We start from the raw sequence: 20,583 nt of genomic DNA, 5'->3' as shown, positions 1-20,583 counted from the left end.
AGTTCGCCTATATGAGACAGCATTTGTGTTTCTGCGTTTGTGGCTGTTGACGCACCGTGATGGACAGACTTTAAGAGTTCATCTGTTTAATGATAAAGGACTGTGTCGAGAAGAAGTTTGATGTGCCCTAAGCAGCTAGTTACTTAAAAGCACAGTGAGCAGAAAGCTACTGCCGTTTCTACAAGTTTAAATCATTAAACTCCTATTATTTCTGTCCAATGTGGGATTAAATATTTAAGTGGAAACCTTATAACCACAATCCTACTATGAAAGAAACATTAGAAAAATCCCACCGAGTGACAATATACAGAATGGCTAGTGTGCCTCAAAAGCTTCAAAATTGTCAAAATGAGGGAAATTTGAAGCGTGGTTACAGCCTAGGGCATCCTAAAGAAGTGAAGAAAAAAAATAGAGTGTGCTTCTTAGATGGAACTTGGAATGGAAGAAGGCTCTTAAACCAGATGTGAAAACCTGGGTGCAGATTGAACCTTAGTGAACGGTGAGGTATCAGTTCTGGCCAGTCCATTGCAACAGATGCATTGTACTATTAGACACTGACAGTAAAAGCTGTTGTTTCTAGGCACTCTGTGGACTATTATGATAATTACTCTGTATATTTCAAACTATCCTGAGACAAAAAGGTTATTTTAAAGGACAGGGTTCTGCCGGAAGGCTATTGTAGCAGAGTCCTAATGTTACTAAGGCAAGAAGTCCTACATTTTGGGGGATTTCGTTTAGATAGGGAGAATAGAGCAGGTTTTAGATTTATACCTTTATTGTGGGTTTGTGACCTGATGTTCATTTGTCTGTTCATCTGCTTCACTACAGGGCAGGATACTTAAAGAAATAATAAAGCACATATTTTCAGCAGCTACTTTATACTAAATGTGTGCTGGACCTCATTGAAATTAATACACTCAAGTTCTAGAAGGCTGTGGGATAGGCTATGGTTGCTACAAAGATGAAATGAAGACTTGGAAGATTAAGTATTGAGTGTGGTGTTTGAGATGCTACTGACAAAATGCATGAGAAGACGCAGGGATTCCCTCTGTTTCCCATTCCTTCTCTTCCCTTATGCATCTCCTGCCTTTGTTCTAAAAGCCACAGATCAACAGGGATATATTTTTTTAATTTACATGCATTTTTAAATCTGTAAAATGTTTTGAAATAATTATAGGTACTCAGGATGTTGCAAAAAATATGGTACGTATTGTCCTGAGAACCCTTCCCCGAACCTTTTTCAGTTGTGTTATTTTATGGAATTATAGAACCTTATTAAAATGTTGGACCTGACATTTGACATGGATATAAAAGTATGAATTAGACTATAGGCCTCCCTCGGTTTTCACCATTTGCCGAATGTGCATTTATGTATGTAACTGTATGTTCTGTGTGTGACTGCATGTTCTGTATGTAAGCATCTAGCTTTATCCGGTTTTACCCCATGCAGATTTAAGTAGCTTTTTCTGCCACAAGACCTGGAACTCTTTCAGCACACGAAACTACCTTGCTCTATACATTTGTATTTGTACCCAGCTCCCCAGAATGCTAGCAGCTACACATCTTTTCTCCGTGTCTACAGTTTTCTCAGTTTAAGGTTGTGTGTGTAGATGGAATCGTAAGGCCAGTCATCGAGACTTTCCCCCGTAAGCCTATGTCTGTGGGCTCACCCAGGTTGGATCGGTAGATTTCGGTATTGCTGATTAGTTTTTAATGGCGTGACTGCACCATAGTTCTTCCATCACCCACTCTTTGACGGACATTTGGGTCCCTTCCAGTTTTTTCTTTTGCTGTTATGAAAAGGCTGTCGTGAATATTTGTGTGCATGTTTTTGTGTGGACATAACTTTTCATTTCTCTGGGATAACTGCCCAGGAGTTTGACTGCAGTCTCGGGAAGTGCGTATTTATTTGTATAAGAAACTGTGCCGGAACTGCCGAAATGTTTGTTAGAGCGATGCTTCCATCTCATGTTCTTATCGCTGAGACGCACGTGTGTGCACATGCATGTGTGTGTGCTCATGCGCACACACATACAAACACATACACAAACACGTGTCTCACTCTGTGGAACATCTTTTCATGTGACTGTTGGTCATCTATATTTCCTCTTTGGAGAAATGTCTGTTCCAACATTTTCCCACCACATTCTAATTGTTTTTCTGTATTTTGTTTTTTCTGTTTCTTGTTTTACAGTTAAGTCCTGAGACTTATTTATACATTTTGTAATGTAAGAACTTTGTCAGATTTGTGGCTTATAATGCTTGCTTCTAGCGTATTCTGTGCCTTCTTTTTACTAAATATATGACATCTTACAATTTCCCAGAGAGTCTCATCTACCCACAAAAAAAGTGAACCCGCTTTAGCCTCCAGACATTATATTTTTTTCCTTCCCTTTTCTCTGGATGATTTTGTTAAACTTTGTGGGGTTTTCTCATAAAAAGAGACAGTGCTTTCTCCGCCATCTCTGTAGTTTCTCTATAGTTTTCCCATGGGTGTGTTTTTCCTCTCCTACTTAGTTATGATGCTAAGATCATTTTCCCAGTACGGCCAGTTTTTCTTTGCACTGTGACCTGGGTACTCGGCAGACTTAACTCTGTAGCCATTCATAGTTTTCCCTTCCTCCTCAGCCCCCTACCCCTGCTATTTTAGTGTTGAAAATTTTCTGACTCTAACATTTTGCCAGGAATTCAAGGCTGGGTTCTTCTTGTTCATATCTTTCTAGCTTTCGTTTCCCTTATCAATGGTCTAAGGACTCTTAAACCTCCATTGTTCTCCTAGCCCAAGAGGTGTGAAGATAAGCAAGAATTCAGATTTTTCAGGCAAGCCTTTCGCTGCACGTCTGATGGCTGCCAGACTGTGGTTTGCCTTCTGCTGATGGAACCCAGCACTGATATCTGTGTGGTAATGCTAGGACATTTGCTTCTCCCATCCCTGACGTGTGAATTCTTTTGCCCTTCTGTTGGTGGATCCACAGTATGCAGGGCTGAGTGGGAGAGGGAGAGCCATACTGTTATTCACCTACTTACAACAGATTGAGGGGACAAGGACTCAGGTTCTTGTGTTCCAGCACAATGTTAGCCCAACAATCAGAGATGGTGAGTTGTTCATCATTCTTGGCACAGAGAACCTGTTTTCACAACATGAATAAAAAGCTAGTTGTAAATTACTTAAATGGTCTAAGAAATTAGTGCATACCCAGAGGCCAGATAATAGAATTTTCAAACAGCCAGAACTTTTAAAAATCAGAATTTTTAAATACTAAGGAGAAGCAAGCATGCCCTTATGGACTTTGTATAATTGGCTACATAGACAGCTTTCTGCTTCTATCTGGCCTTCAGTTTATGGGTTACTTCACAGTCCCTTGAGTTTTTCAGGTAACAGAACTCTGATGGGCTCAGCTCACAATCTGCTGCATCGTAATCAACCTTGGCAGCTGGAAGCACCGGGGGTGCCGGTGAGAGAGAATGGATTTCCTCCCATGCCTCTCAGTAAAGCACACGGCTATCGGTGTATGCATGGTAGAAACATACTTCTGCCAGACGAGCAGCAGGCGGCATTAACCGTACGGCCTCTGTGTGCGTTGCTAGGTTACTTGGTTTTGAGTCTTCGCCTTTACAATAGATATTCATTAAAAACTCAACACTGGGGGAGAAAAAACAGAGAAAGAAAGCAGTAGCATGAGTAAATGGGAGAGTAATATTAGCATTAGGGCCCTGGATACAACAATAAATATATTAGATTACTGGCAGAGAAAAGATATTTGAACATTCGCCAAGAAAGCATTCCATTTAGCCACAAACCATAGAGAAATATTTTTAATTCTAAAATCCTCAATTTTGTTTTCTGGACTTTCTCAAGTGGCCATTTTAGTTTTCATCCGGATATTTTTAAGAGAATGAGGTCATCGCCCTCCAATTGCTAAGGCCTCCAACCTGCTAGCGACCACTGCGCCCCTTCGCTTGCTCCTGTCATCACTGTGGCCGTCTGAAGCAGCAGCGTCGCTGACGATACCTTTAGATTCCCCGTGAAGGAGCCCCGAGAGCTACACGTATGGACTCGGTACAGTTTGATGTGTGAAATAGCAGAAACACTTGCAGCTGTCTTCCTGTCATGGCTGGTATGGTGGCCATCTGGTGGTCCCCATCTACCTCCTGCACCCCTCCTTTGGAATCCCCTTCCTTTTCAGTGCCTCTTAAACATGTTTCCTGTGCATACAGGGAGGGATAAACTGGGGCCTCATATTTAACTAATAATAATTGAGAAAAATGAACACATTTGTAAAAGATTTTCATTATTAAGTCCCCGATGGCTTCTTGGAAAAGGGCATTTCAGCTAAATTTGGAAGGTGGACTGTTTGACCATGGCAGGAAACAGGAAAATAAGGAATGATTTTAGATTAAAGAGGCTTTACTGAAGGCAATGATTTTGTCCCCCCCTTTTTTTTGTCCTTTCCTTGACACACATCTGTTCTGGGCTTGGGGGAGCAAGGTGACAAGAGTAATCTTAGGGATCTAGGAAACTCATTCAGGGCGTGTGATCATGGGGGCAACAGTGTAGCATCTGTTCCAGGAAGGAGAGGGTGTTTAGGCATTGCTAAGGAGTGAAAATTATCTTCAGGCTGTTTGTGTGTGTGTGTGTGTGTGTGTGTGTGTGTGTGTGTGTGTGTGTGTATGTGTGCGCGCGCGCACGCGTGTGCACGCTTGCGCGCTTGCAGTAACTAAGCTCTTTAGTGTCTCAAGGTGAAGCTCTGGTCGAGCTGAGCACCGCTAATATAAAGGCTTGTGAGACAGTGTATACTCTGCACTGTTGGTTTTGCACGTTTAGACTGAGTCAACACTTAGTTAGCAAGCCATACCTCACCCAATAAAGAAAGTAAAGTGAGATACTTCACTCGGAAGTCTGTATTACCCTGCACTTACCCTGAACAACAAGAATGAGACAGCTAGGAACAACTAGAGATAGTTAATACAACTATTGAAATGTGTGCCCCTTTTGAGACACTCCAAGAGCTCTGGGGAAGCATATGGCGTTCCTGCTTGCCAGCTTTGCTTGTGATAAGCTCTTTCCTCTCTAACGGCCATTCTTCTTCGGCCTGGGCCCACACACTTAGCTACTCCAACTGTAACAATCCCGACTTACTGAAGTCACAAATTTTGCTTTGTTTCGAAACTGGCACACAATGGCTGGTTTCACTGTTTTTCCTTTCATTAACAAAGCTGAATTCTACGGCAGTGATTTGGTCAGCAAACACACTGTTAGCTTTGCACAAAAATAGGTGGATTTTGTTCTTAAACCTAGGTCATATCGTTATCAGTGCAGAAAGGGGAGCATGTTTTCAGAACTCTGGTTCTTGCGTGTCTTGGGGAAGGGTAGTTGCCATGGTGATCTCGCAGTCTCTGGAGCAAATGCGATCATGGCCTTAAACAACCCACAACCCACTGAGTTTGGAGCACCCCTCCACAAAGGAAATTATTTGCTTTACTCAAATACAGAGGAGTTCAGTTTCTGCAGCGTGAGTTTGTCATGTCTTTGTTTTGTACTTTTAAGAACTGGAGTTAAAAACAATTTGTGGTGATGAATTTTTGCGATTTTCTTCAAGAATGAGGTTAACTATCTTCCATGTGGACTACTTTGTGAATGCACTCTCAAATACACAAAAAAAACGCTATGTTCTTATTCGTACAGCTATCGAACTTAAGCAAAGCAGTCCAACAAGGTGTTGGTCCAATGCATTTCAGTGTTTGAGGTTTTCAGTTGCGAGGTGTGCTCTTAAGAGCAGGGAATTCCCCTGTCGCTACAAAGCCACTAGTGAAACCACAGATGGACCTCCGTGCACAGAGTACTCTGCAGCAGCACCTCGTGCACAGGCGGTAGTTCTGAACCAGCACAGAGTACCCTGCAGCAGCACCTCGTGCACAGGCGGTAGTTCTGAACCAGCAATGGCTCGGAGTGCAGATTGATGTGCGAACACTGTATTTACAGGGCCGAGACCGCACATTTGCGCCGCAGCTGTGTTTAATGGTTATCAGTTTGGCACACAGCGTGATTATTTTGGAGGGAGAACACACGCTTCAGACCCCTTCTTGGCAGGGCCGAAGTAACTAAAGTACCTGCTGCTGAGATGAATCATACGAACTTAATTAGATTTGCTACGTAATTAGCCTTGGAGGAAACCTAGGGAAAATCCTTGTGGGTTAGCGATTTGTTATATCACATGGAAGCATGCTCGTTTTGGGGGCTGGGAATTGAAGGCAGTGTGACTTGAATGCATCGGAAACTCTTAATACATATACACTTGCATACACACACTCTCTCTCTCTCTCACACACACATATATGCATGTATGTGTGTACATATATATATGTTTGTGTGTACATGCATACATATGTATACAGAACACATGCACACAAAGAGAGAGCACTTTTAGAAGTGAAACTTTTCCAGGGGTGTCTGGAATGTCCAGTCAGTGAGCTAGGATTTATTTGCTTTAATGCTGGGGATGGTTCCATCGGCACACGACAGTGTCCGTAGATGAAACTTATGTATATGTTCAGGCAGCTTTCCGCTGCCAAGGGGAGCCCAGAGCTCTCTAGTAAACACTTATTGTCACCGTGGGGCTGTGCCAGTAAGCACGGACTGTTTCTGGCGTCTGCACTCTGAGACAGGGACCCTGTGTCACACTTACGTTTACATTGGCTTTAAGATTGTAATTTCAGTGGCTTGTTCTGTTGTCTGTTGTTTTGATTGAGAAAAAAAAGGGGGGAAGCATTTAATTTAATTCTCATTTATTTAAATACTTTAGAAATTTGATTTTCCAGTGGTAGAGTCCTAAAAAATGAGTTAATTGTGGAGAACAGCTATAAACTATTTACTGTGAGGAGATTAAATTTTATTCTCCAATTTAAGGTGAAGCCAAGGTAAGATTTGCAACCTGTGCTCATTTAAAGTATTTCACCAGCCTATCAAAAAGTTGTCATAGTTTAATCAAAGTACTTAGTTACATAAATTCACCTAGACTGTCTTGTAAAGGAGGAAATAAATGAAAGGGAACAGATTTCGTTTCCCTATGGAGTGCTTTAATGATTGGAAACTCTGTAGAAACTGTCAAACTTCCATGGCTGGCCAGAAACCGAAATCGAGTTGAGCTCTCACGTTCACATTTTAATGCAACCTGCTCAGAATTAGCTACAAACAAATTCCTCCCATGCTCATCTTCTCAGAAAGCCTTTGCAAAAAAAAAAAAAAGTCTTAGCCTGCAAACTTAAGCTTGGCTTGCTGTGATTCTGATTAGAGCGCTGTTTAGTTCCCACTGTCTGAGCCCTCTTCCTCACAACTGACTCCAACTCTTCTGCTTCTTATAAAACTTAAAAAAATAAAATGATCCCAGTTCATCTTGAAAGAAACCACGAATCCTGTTCACAGGTGCCGTAGTGGCGGTAACTACAGAGTGACTTTGGGTCCAAGCAAGTGTCTTTGACTACCTGAGTCTCTCATGATGCCCGTGTGATAGGTGAGCGCCACTGGTTCAGATAGCCGGCAACGTGTGCCTACCTGTGTGAGCTCGGCTCTTTCCTCTGCTTCCCACCAGCACATAGAGATGATGCAAGGATTAAATCAGACTGTATAGGTAGTTAATGCTAACTTGTATTGGAGAGGAGCTTCCATTTAGTTACTCTTTAGTTTGGGTTAGTTCGTGGCAGGCCTGCTTCTGTGTGTACGTATGCATGCTCCTCCCTTGAGCTCATAGGCACATCAACAGTTTCGTTTTTCCTCCCTCTCTGTATTTCTCCATATTGGCTTTCTGGCTGCTCCTTGCATGTGTTGATTATATGCCAGATTGTTTGAGGCTGTTAGGTACATCATTAGCCATGATATATGACCGGTATGTGAACCCCTGTGGCCCCCGGGGTGCCAGTGGGTCAGTATTTTCATGATTTTGTCGTTAGAGGACCTGATTTAATTTTTGGAACTCAGTCCCAAGTTAGTAAGCAGACTTAAACGAGGAAGATGGCAGTAAGTAAATGATCTGAGATATCTAAAGAAAACATGTGAATGTTAGCTTTTACATCGCTGCTAACTTAGGTCATCTCAAGCCCCTTGCTAACAGCGCCTTTCGTCAGCCGTTTCTACACTTGACTCTGAAGGTGTTAAGAGAGCCTGATGTCAGTCGCCAGCCACCCCTCTGTTAAATCTTGATTTTATCCTCTTCATTGGAAGGATATCTTCACTGAGCATGCAGTACAGCCTCCGTAAGGCTGTGTGCAGAGCCGAAATCATCTTATCAGCACCTAATTTTCTCAATCGCGGGAGTACAGAATGACATGGAAGTGAACCATTTCTTGACTCCTGAAATACTGACAGGAAAATGTGTTTGAAATTCATAGGCATTCAACCTGAAAAGTGTTGTTGTAAGATATAACCAGTTTTAAAGGCAGAAACATCAGTGGGGAGAAAAAATGCACTTTGAATTCCACATTTCATTTGAATTCGATACTAGCAACCGTTGTAATTGCTGGCTTTGTTTTCGTGAGCAGGCTAAGCTTAGCGTGATACTGAAGTCATATGCGTCTGAATAATGAGGGTTTCCCATGCCCCTTTCTTGCTCTTGTCATATATCTCTACCACGAATTTAATTTGTTACTCGTTCGGTGACTAGATTTCATGAGGACAAAGACAAGTTTACGAGTCGCAGCAGACAAGAACAGCATCACGTTTCCGACCAAATACCTTCCAAATGATGGCTAACAACACCTACCATTGATTTCTGCTACGCTTTGCTGTTAAAATTAAAGTAATCTATCTAGTGGCTAGAGTCAAACTGCTGAAGAATAACTCGGCCTAATATATTCAGAAAAATCAAACTGGAAAGGTTACGTTGCTATGGCACCCGTAATTTTTAAGAGAAGTGTTTCATTTCATAAAGCATTGACACGCTTGGCATCACGCATACGTGTTACGTGGTCACTCGCCCCCAGCTTGTTTTCTGCATGTGTATGTTTAGCAAGCTATTTTCACGCTTGTTTAAACATAAACAGCAATGTAGAAATTTAACGTGTTTAAAGAAAAAGAAAAAACAGCTTTTCAAAACCTTGATGTTTTATCAAGACTAATTTTTGAAATAGCTTATTTTAGCCACCTTTAAAAAAAAATCCAGTTTCTCAGATTTTCTTTTTACAAAGCAGGGGACAGTTGGAGAGGAATCCATCTGTTCCTTTTAGTTTCACTTTATGGCTAGGCTTGAGACTTCAGAACAGGTTGCAGAAGTAGAGGAACGACAACTTCTAACTTACTCGGCAGCTCAAACCCTAAGCAAGGCATCTCCTTTCAGGCAAAGGTCGCCTTAGCTGGGATGATGTCTAAAGCCCGACTTCTGACCATCTGGCGGTCGTAGACTGCGACACCAAGACCTTTGTGGAAAAACCTGCAGAAGCATGGCTTTCTGAGATCACCCAGAGTCACTTTTGAGGAGGATTTTAATTTCCAGGTGCCAAGCAGACCAGGAATCCTACCTTATGGAGAACAGAGCTGTTTGCTCCCGAAGAGACTCCGAACTGCCGCTCCCTTATGTTTATCATTATGTGTCCGCATCCTAAGGAAATTCCGCCTCCTCATGCCGCTGCTGGCTTCTTTCGTGCTCTTTTCTATAGGAAGAATTTGAACTATAAAATTTGAGAAGCTTTGGCGTCTGTGGAAATTTGAGAGCCTTGCCTTCCCCCCTTTCCGCGTATAACATATTTTAACAAAAGCCTTGCGTCCCCGTTCATTCTACATGTCAAATTGCACATACTTTATCTCAAAGGAGTCTCGGTCTTGAGCTGAGAAATCGTGAAGCCCCTAACCAGCCTCAGAGGCTGTACCTTTGTTGCAGGGGGATTTAATGATGAAATTAATTTTGAGTCATTAGTTTTACTCTGTCATTTATTGAAAATGGTGAGCATCCCAGGTCATAGTTTGGGACTCCAGGGGGAATTCTGAAGTTGGACAAAACCTTTGCAGGTTTTAACTAGGAAACCGAAGTTGTATTGATGAGGTGCTAGGTTTTAATGTTTGTGATGCCTGGTTTAGAATTCATGAAAATTAAAACAAGCTGATATTTTAAAATGTCTGGGTCCCTAGTCCATAGTAGTGAGGTATCATGTTTAAAAAAATACTTTTAGATATATTCTAAGTGAAAGAATGGGTTATCATGACCTTGTTTTCATCAGCTCTTATTTTAAAATAGCAAAATTTAAAAACAAGCTTGGAAAGCAGGAATCTAATCTCTATAACAACCCTTTTTATATTAGTATATGAGGCATTGATTTAATATATAATTGTGATTTTAGAATTTGTACTACTTCAGTCTGTACAGGCAATACATCAAGAGTCGCTGAGATTTTCATATTAAGATGTTAATATTGTGGCATATTGTGACTCTGAATTGCGAAGCATTTCTTTGCCTGTTTAATGTCATTTCCAACTGGGTGTTAGGTAGCTTGGCTGTATCCAGGGAAACCCATGGTGTCTGAAACAGTGTGTTTCCAGCTTCAGAAAATAAGATTCCATTTTAAGAGTAGATTTGGAATTTAAGTAGAATCTCGTGTTAAAGATGAAGAAATGGAGTCCTAATGGCAGACATTGAAGATGTGTCAGTGAGGTTATATAACAGAGACCTCAGATTTGAATTTAGTTATGACTATGATTTTTACACTTAGAAACTCTGCCGAAATAGTTTGGTTTAGCAGTAATATTTTCCAGCATTTTCTAAATCTGGGTAAAATGATATCGTTCATACAGTGTCTTGTTGAGTCGTATTGGTGTTAGTGGTCTGCATCACCTGTGCAGACTACTGGGACAAGGACACACACCTCTCATTTCTGAGGATATCCTGCTGACCTGGGTTTAGGGTGGGACCCTGTGACTACTGAAGAATGACTTTCATTCTAATCCCATGGAAAATTGGCACATTATAGCATATATGTAGTTTAAGCTCTGTTTCAAAAACATCATGCACAGTGTTTAAAGCTTTAGCTTAACTGAACATCGGTGCAGTTGCATTTATTTAGTTCAGTAATTTGGAACTGCTGGCACAGGGCCCTCTGCAGGTCCCCGTGACTCATGTGTTGGGGGAAGTGTGATTCAAGACATCAGAGTCCTGCCTCTCATTTGCTGAAACTCATGTTTTGACTCTGGGCAAGTTTTCATGGCAGATTTAAAACAAATATTCTGTGATAATATTTGGAAGCTGGGTGATGTCTAGCCTTACATAACTGGGATTAATATAAAGTTCGTGGACTTTCAGGCTATCCACTACATGTAATTTTGGAAAACTAGTTTAGTCTTCTTTGTGTTTTTGGGATTTAACTCTTGTGCTTCTAGTTATGTGCGTCTAAACAGCGAGCACTATTTAGAAAGAAATCTGTTGTTACTTAATAGTAAATTAACGTGGACCAAATTATATTAGGGCGTAAGTGCGAATGCCACTACACTCACAGATCACTTCAAGCTGTTTCAAACTACAGTTTCCTAGAAATGGCTCATACTTCTTTGATCTGTCTGCCTCATTCAGTGCTCCTGACAGCCACAACTTAATCTACTCCCACCCTCACGTGAAATATAATCTATAGTTTACATGTTCACAGTGACATGGGTGCTGTTCAGGGACCTTCAGTACTCGACTGGTTTGTTAACAAAGCCAATTAAAATGAAATCTTCTGTTTTTTCCTTTGGAATTAGGTTATAGAGTAATGTTTCTTCTTATGAGACCATGGAAGCCTGATCTACTAGACCCTACCAGTGACACCTGTCCATTTGACTTAACCAGGTGTTTCCACTATTTCTGCTCTCCTCAAATTCCATTAAGTGCACAGAAAAATTAGTTAATACTTGTGCAGCAGTTTTATCAGCCAGAATACTAGCTGTAAGAAAGCAAAACACATAGGAAAGGCCTATAGTTTCTACGTTCTCTTTGGACTTGGCTTCACAGCTTTCCAGCTCTTGGTGGTGGTGAGTCTCGCACAATGGGCTACATCCAACTTTCTGTCACCAGAAGAATTGAGTACACATTATTCCAGAATTCCTCTTAGAAAGAAATGTGAGCCTGGAATGGCCTTGAATTAAAAACGTAAACAAAAACCGAAGGGGTGTGTAAAAGACACACCGAATAGTATTGTATCCTCCTCTTGACTAGTTTCCCAAGTGTTTAGCCGTCATGACATCCTCTAATCCACTGGACTGCATCATCTGTGTGGTGACATATCCCGTTTTCATGGCCTCACCACGCGGAGAGAAGTTCTTTTGGAATGCAGGATATTTTAACCATTTCTTGAGGTCTTGATTTACCTGTCTCACGACACTTTGATTTGTCACTAGCTCAAGGGCTTAGCAATTAGTAGCCAGGATCTATGCTCCCCACCAGGTGGCAACACTAGACTCTGACTTGTGGGCCAAGTGCAGCCTGTTCAGTGGGCCAGTATAGCTACCTCCACCCTCCTTTAAGGGCCTCTTAATGTATCTAGGGTGATTTCTTAGGCATTTTAAGGCCTTGCAAGGAGCTGCTGGGATGTGTGCTTTTGTGGCTGACACAATTCAGGTTTGATTGTTTGCATAGCAGAATATTTCTTCAATGGTGCTTCAGATCCCTGCTTTATTATAGATAAGGGACTTCTTTAACTTGGAAAATCTTAAGAGGAAAACAAAAACTCAGAGATTATTCTGACATATCAGGCATGAAAATAAGCAACCTTTCATATGTTACTGCACATCTAAAGAGGCAAATAGGCAAGAGCTACAGAATGGTAGAAAACTACCATTCTGCAATAATGCAACATACAAAGTATTTTAATTGGCTTTTGCTTATGGAGACTTGGAAAGATTAAATCATACCAGAATAAAGATTCTCCTCAGCTACAATTCCAGATTCCATGCTATGCCAATTATATTATGCAACCCTACCATAAAAACAACTTAAAGATTTGCTGAGGTCTACTGAAGTAGCCGCAGTGTTCTGGAGTGCTTAAATAGTCTTTTCAGGGAGACAGGAAAATCAGTGGCTGCTGAACTTAATTTTTTAATGAGGAAAATGATGTCATCTATTGTGAGGTTTCGAGAGATTCCATGAAAGCCCTAACATGTATTTATGCAAATGTATATGTATATATGTATACACACATATACAATATTTATTACTATCTCAGTCTGTTTTCCTGTTGCTGTAAAAAAATACTGGAGACTGTTGACTTTATAGGAATAGCTAAAGTAGCTCTTGTTTTTCGAGGCTGGAAAGTTTAATTGCATTGTTTGGGCATCTGCTGACGGCCATTATTATGACATAACATCTTGGAGGATGTTATGGCTACACCTAGCAATAGCGCTATGTTCAATCTCTCTTCTTTTTTTAAAGTTGCTGCTGTTTTCAAGGGGTCCATGATGGGGTTATCTTCATGACCTCATCTAACCCTAGTCTGCTTCCCCAGCCTCCATGTCCAAATAAAACTAACATAGGAACTAAGGAAGATTTCAACGTGGGACACACCCAAGTGCACTTACATCTAGCAAAATACAGACATAAATGCAGGATAGCTAAAATCTCAGTAATATTTTCTATACCTTAAACTATAATGGACCCAATTCCATGAATTTATAATTGTTTTTTCTTACCTGCTTAAAACTTCAAAGAATCTCTGTCACTTCTGATCTCATGATGTTTGTTTTCCAAAAACAAAACAAGGAAATACATGTGTCTTTTATATTATAGGAATTGGGCAAATGAAGACATGTTTTGCCTGTGCCCATGATATTAGTGATTTGGAGTTATTTTAGAGTGCTTGTTTTCCTCCCTGGCTGTGGTGTGCAGAGCAATCCAGATGGCTAATACGTAAATAACGGGAACTGTGCTTGCTCAGATCTCATAGGAGCGCAGAGGCTCCCAGTCCCTGGACATGTGTTTCTTGTCTCGCGTTTTACCTTCACGCACACTTGTGCGTTCATTTTCTTCACGTTACATGGTCTTCACCCTTCTTACGACGGGGTAGAGACTTCCAAGCCTGTCTGGCACTATTAACGCTTTGCACCATTCAGTACTCTTGTAAAACTGTGTAACCCAAGCTGCGTTCAATTTTTCCTTTTAGAATGCATTCCTAATTCATTTTTTCTGTCATTATTCTATTTTCAAAATTAGTCCATCTAGGCCTGCCGAGGTGGCTCAGCAGATAAAGGCACTTGCCATCTCAGCCGGATGACCCGAGTTCGGTTCCCAGAACCTGTGGCAGGAGGAGAAAACCGACTCCCGGAGGTCGTTCTCAGAGCTCCACGTGCACTCTATGGCACGAAAATCCCCCCAACATAGATTTTTAATAAAAGAAATTTAAAGTAATAAATCTAAGTTTGAAGAGGAGAGACTGAGACCACAGACTTTGCAGCGGCGCTTGGATTCTGCTTATCGGTGCAAGTAAATATTTGACCTCAGACAGTTTCCTAAGTCTCCTTGCTCAGGAAATGGAATAAAAGGACGTAAAACACATAGTTCATTGAGCACAGAGCCTGGCACATTGTGAGCGCTGTCGCTGTTCTTATTAACATATTTTAGGGGGAAAAAGCCTCACAGTTGTAAAAGCACTGTTCGGAAGTAAATCCGCAGGCCGTTTTGGAGTTTCACGCAGGTCCTCTAGAAGGACTCGCCATGAGCAAACAGTACGCAGCTGTCACTGTATGACATCAGGGTTCCCAGCCATCCTCTCACCGGACCTCCGATGGCCCGAGGAAAGCCTCTTGTGGCTCCTGTGTGGATTCTTTATTGGCCCTTGCTACATGGTGGCCGTGTTGGAACGGGATGCTGCCAGTCCTTGCATGCTGCTCTCTCTGAGGAGAAAGACAAACTATGGTCCAGGCCAGCTCTGGCCCTGCCCTAGACATTACATATAACCTTCTTTACAGCCCCGTGGGCTAGGCCATTACTTAATTCCTCACTCTGTGCACTTACTATTGCTGAGTTAAATATCAGCAAATATAATTTTTCCATATGTATTGGCTTAAGCTGGGTATGCATCTCATACTTGTGATCTTAGCACTTGGGCCTAACATATTAGAACTGGCAAGAGTTCAAGATTAGCCTGGTCTATATATTGAGTTGAAGGCCTGCCTGGGCTGCCCAGTGAGATCCTGGCTCAAAAAAAAAAAAAAAAAAAGAACCAAAGTAGAGTAAAATAAAACAAAAACAAACAATTGTACTTAAGTAGCCAATAGAACAGATAAATGTAATTAACTTAGATTGTCTTGAAAATTTAGCACACATGGTGGTATCTGTATGGTTATAATGGAGAGAGAGGATTTGAAGGATTAGTTTCATACATTAGCCTGTATATCTGATAATGAGATTCAGGCATTTCTTTTCCAAAACGCTCGTGTGTGTGTGTGTGTGTGTGTGTGTGTGTGTGTGTGTGTGTGTTTGCGTGTTTGCTTGTGCACGCATGTGTGTCTGCCTCTGTCTGTTGGCGTGTGTATATAGATCATGAAAAGTCTGGTACTGACCAAGGCTGTGCTGTTTGGATGGAGTTTAAAGGGATGTAGTGGTACAAGTAATTTGCATATAAGCCAGGTCATCGGGCATCAGTACCTGATTGATCCAGACATCTTATTTCCAATTGCTTTACAGTGTGTTCCACTTGAAGTCTGTGGAAGAAATAACTAAAGGGTCTTGGTTAAGGTAGAATTCAAGCTAGACCACCTCCGTAGGGCACATGCTAATTACACTGAAAGTTCCGTTAGTATCTCCTGCTCAACGTCCTTGAACTCTCTTCCGTGATTTGTAGAGTGCAGTTTTATGCATATAATCATTTAATTCCTTCTCACTTAACTTAGAGCGTGGCTTCTGAGGTGAGGAAAAGCTAAGCATAAAATCGCAGATCTCTGCAATCTAAAATAGAGACTTTCATTCGGACGGAAATTGATTCTTGACTCTTTTGTTCGTTGTCGCTTGATGGCAGGATCAGCATTGTCTCCTAAAGCCTGAAATAGATCGGATAAAGTACAAAGTGAAATCTTTTCCCTCCTTGTCGTTCCCAGCTTCGGAGGGTACACCATTTATGGTTCCAGTGTGACTAAGTGGTAGATTTTTCTGTCTGTTTGCTCGTGCAAATGCGTAGATGACTTCCTGGAAAAAATCAAAGATCACATTCTTGAGTTAGGAGAACAGTAAAGTTTGCTATTGTCAGTATGCGAAAGGGAGCGATGTTAGTAACACTGGCAAGTGACTTTTTATAAATCACTGGTTGCATAGGAGTGAAATCAAAGGCCGTCAGGGATGTGATTTGTCTTTTTTTTTTTTTTACAAAGAATGCAATATTCAAGTCAGAGTCCTCTAAATTAAACTGAGTCTATCCCACATTGACAAATTAACTCTCTTTGAAGTTCCTTGTTGCATTGAAGACAGTGGAGGACCATCCACCCTGCTTGTTGACCTGGTTTGATTGTTGTCCGTAGGCTTATCATGGAGATTCCTGTGGCCGGGAAATGTAACACTGGTTTGGCATTTGATACTGAAGCTGTTGTGGCTAATGGGACCCTGAAGAGGTCTGTACATGTCCAGCTAGCTCTCTCTGAAGTTTACTTACCTGATTTGCGTGTCTTTTCTGTCCGCATTACACTTATACTGACAACAATAGCTTCCATGATAGATACAGATTGAATATGCTCTCATGGTATCTTTGTTCAGAAGATAATTTAGAAACACTATGACATGTAAGAATATTGAGCATTCAGCTGATCCTATGGGAGGCCATTCAGTGTGAGACTATTTTAATTTAAATCCAAGGGTTTTATTTCAGATAATGGCTACTAGTAAAATTAATGATATTTTCTCCAGAGTAGTTTTGTTACATCTTCTATCATTCATTTTTAACATTTTATTCAAATTTGATTTAAAAAAATTATGGGGCTGATCTAATGGGAGCTCACCAAGTCCAGCTCGACTGGAACTGAAAAAGCATGAAATAAAACCGGACTCTGAACGTGACAGACAATGAGGGCTGATTGAGAAGCCAAGGACAATGGCACTGGGTTTTGATCCTACTGGATGTTCTGGCTTTGAGGGAGCCTAGTCTGTTTAGATGCGCACCTTCCTGGACCTGGATGGAGGGGGAAGGACCTTGGACTTCCCACAGGGCAGGGATTTGGACTGGAGAGGGATGGGGAGGGAAGTGCAGGGAGGGGGAGGGAAATGGGAGGTGGGGAGGAGGCGGAAATTTTTATTTATTTATTTATTTAAGACTTCTGTCTCTTCCCCGCCACCGCCTCCCATTTCCCTCCCACTCCCCCAATCAAGTCCCCCTCCCTCGTCAGCCCGAAGAGCAATCAGGGTTCCCTAGAAATTTTTAATAATAAAAAAATTATGTAGCCGTTTCACTGAAGGATGACTTTGTGCACCGTTTGTTCTTCAGAAATTTAGATTTTTTTTTTGTACTAGATGTCTACTCAAGACAAAGAAGTTGAATACGGCCACGGGCCATGCTTAGGTTATCACTTTGGGCGCTCAGGGCGGAAATCTCTCTGTCACCTCCGTGTGTAATTGAGAAATTATAGTCAAAGGAGACGGCCCCAGTGAGGAGTCTCAAGGTTAACACCTGAGAGGTTAGCACATGCCGGTCATGCAGTGGACTTGGGCCATGAGTAGCCACGGGCCAGCAGCATCTTCCCAGGCCAGGTTGGGAGAGTAATGAGGATAGTCAAGTGCCTTGATAGAGTTGGTGCACAGCAGCAGCCCCAGACATGAACAAAAGCAATACCCTGGCATTCTATAAATTTAAAGCAAAGTACGGGCAACATGAGAAAGCATACATCATCACTGATTTCAAGCAGTAGGGTAAGTGCTATAAGAATCTGCTGTGTTGTCTTGCTCGGCATTCATCCTCGCTGCAGTATGATTGCTATGAGCCTACTTTGGTGCTGCTGAGGGATCTATGTGGCGATAGCAGCACATGCATATATGAAAACATTTCAAGGAAAGTTGGGATCATGCCAACATGCCACGCATACCTGCTTTTAAGTGACAACATACTGAGACATTTTGATATCCGTAGCAGTAATTGTGTTTTACCTAGTTGAATTGTTTTAAGTGCATTTGTTTTATTTCCGCGAGGGGAAACATGTTACTGTTTTGTTCTTTCTCTGTAGGAAGAATGTTTCTTGAACTTAGAGGCTCCAATATCTAGAGTGTGTGGATATGACACCCCATTTCCTCACATTTTTGAGCCATTTTATATCCCGGACAAATGGAAGTGTTATGACGCCCTTCGCAAGATGATCAACTATTGACCACAGAGGTAGGTGCTACCTTCTGTTGATGGGTACAGATGGGTACAGATGTGTACAGATGTGTACAGATGGCGTTTGTGCCGTTACCCAGCATCAGCTGCCACCTGTGTCTTCTATTTTGGTGAACAGTAACTCTCATAGCAAAGCATTTACTTCATAAAGATGCTCAAAATTCTGCTAGCATGTTTACACCTAGTAGACATGTGTCAATAGTAGTAAGATCTATAGGCTGGTATTAAATAATCAGATACACTGTCTTCTACTCTGGTCCCAGTTTTCCCCTTCATGTTGTATTGTTCCAGCTTTTTTAAAATTGCTTATGTAGAAACGTAATTTCTGTTTCTTGAAAGGGACCCCTTACAGATCAGACTCTAAGTTTATCTTCATGGAATCCACAAAACTTTTTCTTTTTTTTACAAGAAAGCCTATCTGGTACAGAGAAATTTTTACTAAGAAATAAACAAATCAAAAGAAAAAAAACCCTAGCACTACTGCTGTTTGCAGAATCTTTTTTGACAAGTGAATATTTTAATTGGTAGGAGGGAGGGCCTGCTTGTTTGGTTTTGAAACAAAATCTAATTCCAGCTCAGGCTGGCCTTAAAGTCTCCTATCATCCTGCCTCTGCCTCCCAAGTGCTGGACTCACAGGCGTGTGCCACCACACCCAGCTTATGAGTGTCTTGTGAAAGCTGGATGAGAGATTCTATTTGTTCACAGTGTTTTCTAAGTTGGACTTACCAAGCCTGTGAGCAGTACTGTTCTAGGAAGAGGAAAAACAGAATATTGCTAAGAATTGTTTGGTTTTCAAGTTTTTAATAAAGAAGTTGCCAACACTGACACCCTGCTTTTAATGTGTTTCAAAATGAGGAGATGAGAGATTGGAGAATTTATATTTTAATATCTTAGTTGTCCAGAAAGTAATAATAATGCACTTTGAGAGACCAAGATTTTTCAGAAGATAAAAGGAAAATAAATTCGGCATGGTGGCAACAGCCTTTTCCTGTTATAATACGGAATGATGCAATTCTTAAATTCTGTTCGCGGGTTACAGAGCTGGCTTGTAGAAGATCATAGAACTCATTTATGTAAATAATGCCCCCTTTTGTTACTACATTCCCACAATCTCCGCAGTCTCATAGCTGTGTTTTGAGACTATTGTTACAGATGTCAACTAGAGGTATTGACTACACAGCCCTGTCGGTACAGAGTCTGCATTGACTACACAGCCCTGTCGGTACAGAGTCTGCATCTCTGATGTCATCAAAGTATTGGGTTCTGTGGTCAGTGGCCCCTAGGGCTCTTTGGAGATCTTTCTCCTCTCTAGGGGAGTCTCTCCATGGACTCTGTGCTGGAAAATCAAGGAAATGTGGCCATCTGACTTACTGCTAGTTTTAAAATATTTTAGAATAAATTTTGTTGTCTTTAAATTCGGCTTGCGCATACTATTTTAAATGTAAACAAAATATGTTAGCCAATGCCAACAATGTGATAAAGGAATAAAACAGCTTTTCTGTGTTGAAAGTTAAATATATTGCTAAAGAAAGTAAGTATGCACGGAGGTAAGAATGCTTATAATTGTTACTGGTTTCTTTTACAGAAAACCTGGAAGATTATGACTAGATATGGAGATATTTTTCTGAACTTTTTTTTATATATCCTTAGACTTCTTTCTTCTTACATATAATTTTATGAAATGAACTATGATGGATATTGGCCGAAGAGCTGCAAATCACTTGTTGTATTAATATGAGTGGATTGGGGGGGATTGAGTGTGATAAGAGCTCCATGGGCAGCCCTCTGATTGTTTCATAACTATAAATATTGGGTCGTATTGTATTCAATAAAGCAAAATCACATTGCCTTCAAATTGTGTGTGTCTTCTTCAGTTGGCAAAAAAGATTCTCATTGCAGAATAATGGGTTGTTAACTTGCTAACTGAATTTGAGTTAAAGTAAAATATTTATTCTAGAAATGCTGACGTTTCCTCTTTATTGTATTTGGTTTAATTCTTTATGGTCAAGATGGTTTTGAGTTGGCAAAACTTTTGGAATGTGTTTCTCCATCGCTCCGTCTTGGTGGAACAAGGGTACTTGCGGACCTGGCTCCACTAGGCTAGAGGGATTGAATCATCTCTGTATTACTTCCTTACTCAGTAGAGCATACTTCTGTTTACCATAACATTGTTAAGCTCTAGCTCTAACTGTAGGTGTTTCCCCTGCCCCAAGAGTTTGCAAAACAAATTCTATATCTATTTATTCCTATTTCTATTTCTGTGTAGATAAGAGAAAAATATTA

The 20,583-nt window shown here is 41.1% G+C and overlaps 1 protein-coding gene across 2 annotated transcripts in view; it reads left to right on the top strand.

Annotated features, from left to right (window-relative positions):
* Bckdhb (branched chain keto acid dehydrogenase E1 subunit beta) overlaps positions 1–20,155 on the top strand; it is a 173,740-nt gene extending 153,585 nt beyond the window's left edge. For both annotated transcript variants that reach the window (XM_075965099.1, XM_075965100.1), the window contains exons 10-11: positions 18,149–18,297; positions 19,886–20,155. In XM_075965099.1, the coding sequence (XP_075821214.1) occupies positions 18,149–18,289 (141 nt within the window). In that variant the 3' untranslated portion in view covers positions 18,290–18,297; positions 19,886–20,155. The remainder of the gene's footprint in view (positions 1–18,148; positions 18,298–19,885) is intronic.
* The last annotated feature ends 428 nt before the right edge of the window (positions 20,156–20,583 follow it).

This window comes from Microtus pennsylvanicus, chromosome 3 (assembly GCF_037038515.1).
Source record: "Microtus pennsylvanicus isolate mMicPen1 chromosome 3, mMicPen1.hap1, whole genome shotgun sequence".
NCBI classification, from domain to species: Eukaryota; Metazoa; Chordata; class Mammalia; order Rodentia; family Cricetidae; genus Microtus; species Microtus pennsylvanicus.
Note: the sequence above shows the minus strand (reverse complement) of the source record. Positions and strands in the feature narration are given on the sequence as shown.